This window comes from Rhopalosiphum maidis, chromosome 3, assembly GCF_003676215.2.
Source record: "Rhopalosiphum maidis isolate BTI-1 chromosome 3, ASM367621v3, whole genome shotgun sequence".
Lineage (NCBI taxonomy): Eukaryota > Metazoa > Arthropoda > Insecta > Hemiptera > Aphididae > Rhopalosiphum > Rhopalosiphum maidis.
Genome location: NC_040879.1, coordinates 26969289 through 26976037, shown reverse-complemented (window position 1 = coordinate 26976037; position 6749 = coordinate 26969289). Strand labels below are relative to the sequence as shown.

General features: G+C 23.1%; 1 protein-coding gene across 2 annotated transcripts; it reads right to left on the bottom strand.

Annotated features, from left to right (window-relative positions):
• Positions 1 to 225: 225 nt before the first annotated feature.
• LOC113557320 lies at positions 226 to 6200 on the bottom strand. Of its 2 annotated transcripts, none has more exons than XM_026962777.1 (4): positions 6102 to 6200; positions 5608 to 5781; positions 1357 to 1479; positions 226 to 625 (listed from the first exon to the last, which is right to left on the bottom strand). In XM_026962777.1, exons 1-4 carry the CDS (start codon positions 6102 to 6104, stop codon positions 368 to 370), a joined length of 558 nt encoding a protein of 185 aa, XP_026818578.1. In that variant the 5' UTR covers positions 6105 to 6200; the 3' UTR covers positions 226 to 367. The 2 variants fall into 2 exon arrangements, with proteins under 2 accessions (XP_026818578.1, XP_026818580.1); XM_026962779.1 differs by lacking the exon at positions 6102 to 6200 and adding an exon at positions 5853 to 5909.
• Positions 6201 to 6749: the final 549 nt, after the last annotated feature.

Here is a 6749-nt window from a genome sequence, read left to right as displayed (position 1 = left end):
CGGTCATATTAATCGTATTTATAACATAATTAATATATAACTATAAGAGTCTATCTAAGCGAACGAGATTGCACCATGCCAAATAAAAGGGAGGGGGTGATTTAACATATTCCAAAAGATTAAATAGAAAATGGTCTTAACCTCGGAAATTAGATGATATAAAAACCAATACCACAATAATAAACTCAATTTGTATTTATCATATATTAAATCGAATTAAATTATTAAAATAAACAGAACGAATATAAAAAAAAAATAATAATTAATTTCTTTTAAGTATACAATTTGCTTAACAAAAATTATATTATATAACTGTATTAATTTAAAGTGATACTAATTAATTGACACATTAAATCCCAATAATAATTTAATTGAAAATATCAGGGAATAGGTTTGTTTTGAAACAAACAAATATTGCTGCCCATGCATCAAAAGCTAATACCAAACCCAATAAAATTATGCTCTTATTTGAATCCCATCCGACAAATTGTACTTTCCGCTTCTTTTCTTTCGTTTCCAAATTAACGGCCACCACTCCATTATCGTCTTCATCCAGCTTTGTAATTTGGTTCTCTGTTGTAGAGGAAGTAATGACAGTGACGTCATGTGCCCGTGGCACCGTCCCCTGTTTAGACAAATTGACACATATAAGATACGAAAAAAATATATTAAAATAGAGTTGTATTTGCAGTGGTGATACCCAGGGTTCTTATTTATTCATAAAACTCTATAATACATGACATGTGTTTTTACGTGCGAATCCAAAAGCTAATTCATTATAAATAGACCATAAACTGTTATTATCGCCTATAAATATATTGAAAACTTGTATTCTATAAGAATATTATAGTTTGTATATTTATTTTGATTGATTTATTACACCAACTATTATTTAAAAAGAAAGCCATTCAGCATAAATGATGTATTCAAATGTATTTTAATTTTTTCTGACAGTTAAAAATGTTCTACTTACCATCGCTATACATAACAAACTTTAAAGTTGCGAGTTCAAAGTAAATCAAACAATAAAAATATAAATTTAGTTAAATTGCATATTAAATAATAAAATAACAAGAAAATAAGTTGGAATTAATTGATAAAATAAAATACTAAATAGACAAAATAAATTTGAAATATCGTGTATAAATAAAAAAAAATAGGATAAAAAGATATCTATATGAATAGTAAAATATTGTATTTTAAACTTTATTAAGCGAAAGTTAATGTTTTAATGTCATGCTTTTTTTCTAGAAATTAAAAAACTTCTCGTAATTCATAATGTACAATCCTGAATGGATGAATAAAGATTATTTTCAATATTTATACGTTTATACACACGTCATGTTTATCATTCACCTTTTCTGCTTTCTGGGGTCCGTCTTCAAATGCATTATTTATGTACCCATCTTGCGTTGACAATAAAGGTCCATCAGAAATTAAAATCACACTTTTAGAAAGTTGGTTTGAATCCACCTCAATCTGTAATAATAATAAGACAGAATTTAACTTTTGACTGACCACAAATGAGCAACGATAAATATAATTTTCATCTATATTTTATTGATGATAAAACAATATTTTTATTTCTATCGTTTATATTCTGTACATTAGGATTTAGGATACGCCATTTTTGAAAAAAAAACCTGTAATTTTTATGTTTTATTATCAAATGTTAAATTAAACGTATTTCTATGATACGAGTGTATGCTATAGGGAATATGTCAGAGACACAACGTACCATATTAGGTATAATATGATTTCATTAATATTTTTTGACAAAAAAAAAAAAATACAATGTTTGATGTCACCGCCAGGATTGTTTTTCACGTGGAATCAGTCCTGTTCCTGCAAATCTATACACGAATATGGTTATATATTATGACAATCGATTTGATTTTATCTACAAACAATAACTTATTATGCGAATTTATATTATAATAACCTTAATAATATAATGTATACTTCATTTCATAGGTAACTATATTAGATACCCTTGTATTTAAAACTATAATTTTAGAAATACTATACAAAAAAAAAAAAAAAACGTTTGGCCCGCCGAGATCTACTGTAATTTTCTTAAAAACAATCTGAGATTAAATTATATTAATTTAAATTACGATAAGTATTGCCGGGTATTAATATAGTGTCTGGTGGACCGAAACCTCTAATCATACCTTTGTCTAAAATATGATGACTACATATAATATATTGATTTTCCTGTCAATCGTCCAAATAATTTTGCAAAGCTGCACATGAACGAGTAAAAAATGTACCTAAAGTTTAGTTTCTTTTAACTAAGTTGCATCACAGAGTAACTCTTTGATAGAAGTAACTTCTAATTGAATGAGTTAATTTTATTTCCATGATATGTATACCTACTAATTTTTTTTCGATATAATTCCCATGGTTTTAAATATTATATTTTATTTTTCATAAAAATATAATGATTCTAAAATATGAAATATTATTTATAAATTATAACGCAATATATTACATTCTAAATAAATTATAATTGTATGGTATTATTACTAAATTTGAATAGCGATAAAAATAACATAATTAAATAGGTATGTGTAAATACACACAAAATATATGCAATTAGTAAATTACGTAAATGCCTAACATAAATAATATATACTTTACAGCAATAAATAAATTAAAGTAATAAATAATATTTTTTAATAATAGTATAATTGCATATTCGCAGAAAATATTATAATATTAGGTACATAGATATTAAACAGAAAATTTATAGGGGTAACCACAGTATCGAGGAAAGAAAATCATAAATAATGTATCCAGTATCCCATACACGTTTGTTCACTTATTATCAGGTAATAAAATAGTAAATATTTAGTATTATTTTTTTTTTTTAATAATAAAAATGTACATAAAAAATGAATCTGATGAAAAATGACGCGTGCACAATAAATATTAATATTATATATTAAAAGTTTAATTCGTATTATAATTGTAGTTAATAATTATAATTACCATTATTTTGTTAGTAAATGATAAAAATACATAATGATAATTATTTTATATAAAAATTTAAAATTTTCACTTTCATCCATAAAATATATGATTAGTTATTAATAGTGCATTTAAAATAATGTATTTACATCAACTTTTTACGTATCATATTAATTCTTACAGACGTTTTATTAATACATTTTCTAACGCTATAGTATAATGGATATGAATTATTTATGGATTTATGGTATTGTGTTTCTCTACAACTGATATAACGTGTGACAGAAGTAAAAGGTGTCCCAAACAAAATATTATGTTTTTTTATTCGCTTATAATACGAATAGATTCAAATACAGTAGATTATTTAAAATGTATTAAATGTATACAATACATTAAGTAGATATAGCATTTATTTTTTCTGACTGAAGTTAAATCAAAAATTAGTGTAAACTACACTGTAAAGCATCAATTTTTCGTATAACGTAAAAATATTTATGGTATTTTTTTTAATTTGATTAACTGAAGAGATCGTCAATTTTTTTTAATATATACAATGCAATATAATATTTTGTTGTTTTTGTTTAAAAATTACATAAACCTTTGGTACCAGTATTATTAATATTTACATAAAAAATATTATACTACTATTAAAGTATAAAATAATATTTCAGTCGATATACTGAACAAATATTTTAAATAATAAATAATATTGCCTCTAAACAAAATCAATTTATATATCTATATTCTATATCATATTCATTTTGTATAATACGTTTAAATGTCAACACTACATAGCAATTAACAACATTAGGTTTGAAAAATTAACTGTTTAATTAATTTTAACCATAAAAACACAATTCAAATATTTGACTATAATTATGAACTGCGAACATATCAATAGACGATAATAATATATTATAAAACAAATTGCATTTACATAATATCATGTGAATATATTTAAAATTATGTTCTAAATTATGATAGATCGATTATTATATGTCAGTTGCTTATATAAAAATAGTTCTTAAATTTAATATATATGTTAAAATGCACATTAATACATTTAATATTATGAACTAAATTTATTAGATATATTCAAATGTATTTTCTACAGAAAAATAATGTATACAGTATTTATAGAACTAAAAATATGTTTAATTCCTGATAAATCATAACATTTCGATATTTACACTTTTAACTTTGTAATTATTTGCTGAGCATGCTGTTATCAGTATAAAGATAAACAATAAATAAAATACTTAGAGAATTTATCATTATGTCACATGCAATAATTCTAACGGTTGAAAACACTTAAAAAGCATTTTTAATCATAATTTAAAGCATATTACGTAACTCACCAGTGTAAACCCACATTACTCTGAATATGAATATTGTTATTACTAGAGCGCGGATTTTTATGCACTAAAAACTATCGAAATATGCCATATAATATGCAGTAAAAATCATGAAAATATGCTAAAAATATGCAGTCAAAATCGTGAAAATATATAAAAAATATGCAGTCAAAATTATGAAAATATGTAAGAATTTTTTATTTATATAAAATTTACAATAAAACTTATAATAATTAATTACTTAAATACTTAATAAAAAAAAATTTAGGGAATTTTCTGAACTTAATTTATTTTTAAAATTGTAATTATTATTAAAATAAATAATCATATGCATTTCAAGTTTTTCTTCTGTGAAGCTGTGTCGTTTATCGGTTAACATATTTTTGAAGACTGAGAATGAACGTTTGACGTCAATCGCATTTATTGGGGCATATTTGAAGCAACTTAGTATTGTCGGGTCTTGATAAAGATCTTCGAGCTGAACATTTTCGAAATTTAGTTTTAATTTTTCTACTTATCAAAATATTATTTTGTACATTTTTTTAAATTTTCGCTTCAATATGCAATAAATTTTGAATTTCGCCAAAATATGCAAAAACATGCAATACTTTTAAATATACAGAAATATGCAAAAAAAAAATTCACCATTAGATTCAAATTATGATGATTCGTGGAGGTAACTGACAAAAATCCAAAAATATTAAAAGCAAAAAATTATGCAATTGCATAGAAATCCACGCTTTAGTTATTACATATTACGTTTATTACTATTAATATTTCAACTATAATTATAGTCATCTATTTTCCATTTTCTCATTTCGTGAACAAATGGGTGCAAGGTGCATTTTAAACATAATTTATTCATTCGGTTTTTAAAATCTTTAAGTATAGATGCTTAAAGAGTTATTAGGACCAATGTATTCTTAAATATTTAGTGTCTTTATACAATTAATGGAGTGGTAATAGAACTTTCAAACGATCTTTGAAAATTCGGTCCTTTAATTTTTTTTATTTATAGTTAGGTTTATTGTTAACTATATAAGCTATTTAATTATGTATAAGTAGATCTAACGTCAATGATGGCCAAGCTGTTGAAGTATATATCAATAAAAACAACAATCAAATTCGATGAAGTCTTTCAAATATAACAGAAGATTTAAGTATCAAATTGACCAAAAAAATACATTTAGATCGAATAAATACTAATAATTAGAATTTCCTATGTATAATTATTGAATTTATAGAAATAACATGTTATAATTATCTAATTTGGGCATACCTTATTGGATAGTTCTTCTTTTAAGCTGTTTGAATCATTAAATCCTTTATTCACATAACACTCGTCGCTCATAGTGGTTTTTCTCATAATTTCATCAGCTGATGACGCGCCTTGATCGGATAACCCATTTTCATAATTTTCATTTTCACCATTGAAACGGAGCTCTTTCACGTCCTAAAAATTGAATTTCCTATTCAATCACTAGAATTTATGTAAAATATCTTAATTGTATGCTAAATACATACTATCTATAGGTGTTTTAAATCCAATATTTTTGGTTACAATTGTATAATATATTAATACGAATTAATTTATATAATATAATGTTAATATTATTATTTTAAATATTATTTAAATTAAATTAAAATGATCGTTAATTCTTTCGTAAAATCTACAAAAATAGTTATCAATTTATTTTAACTTTATGTTATAATAGACATACTCTATTCTCCAATATGTATGTATAATATATTACAATGTGTATATATATTTACCATTTTAATTTATTCCTTTAATATTTAAACTATAACAAAGTTGATTATTTAAATAGTGAACTTTATAAACGATGATATGTCTGAAAACTAATCATTTACTGTTACACATATGTACGCATTTCATTATTTTTACTATCTGAATTTATAAGTGGTTATTTTATCAGATAAAACGATTAATTTAAGTGCAATATCATAACAAATATTTAAGTGTCTATTTTTTCATATTAAATATCATTACATATGCGAATATTTAATACGTTATTAACTAATCGATGCACTTACACATTAATATACGATAAAACGTAATACATTGCGTGGTGATAATACATGGTGATTGAAAGGTTGTTGGTATTGCTTGATGTTCATTAAATTAAATATAATTATATATAAATATATTTAATAATATAACAGTCAAATATTCACAACAGTTATTTCATTTCAAATAGTTTATATCGGAGGAAATATAGATATATAATTATAATAAATTAGTAAGTAAAAAAAGTTACTAGAGTTTATAACACCGTGGTTCTTAAACATTAAAAACATCAGATAATTATATTATATTATAATATTATGTGAACGGATAAAATTTGAACAATGAAAGAAAATGATTTATAATTTATATTTTAAACTATATTTAATAATATA

Bases quoted from the DNA above. Each gene is read 5' to 3' on its own strand.
- LOC113557320 (XM_026962777.1), bottom strand. The intron at 1,480-5,607 runs GTATGCCCAAAT...TTATTATTACAG, and splicing joins AAGAAGAACTATCCAATAAG to ATTGAGGTGGATTCAAACCA. The intron at 626-1,356 runs GTGAATGATAAA...TTGTCTAAACAG, and splicing joins GACCCCAGAAAGCAGAAAAG to GGGACGGTGCCACGGGCACA.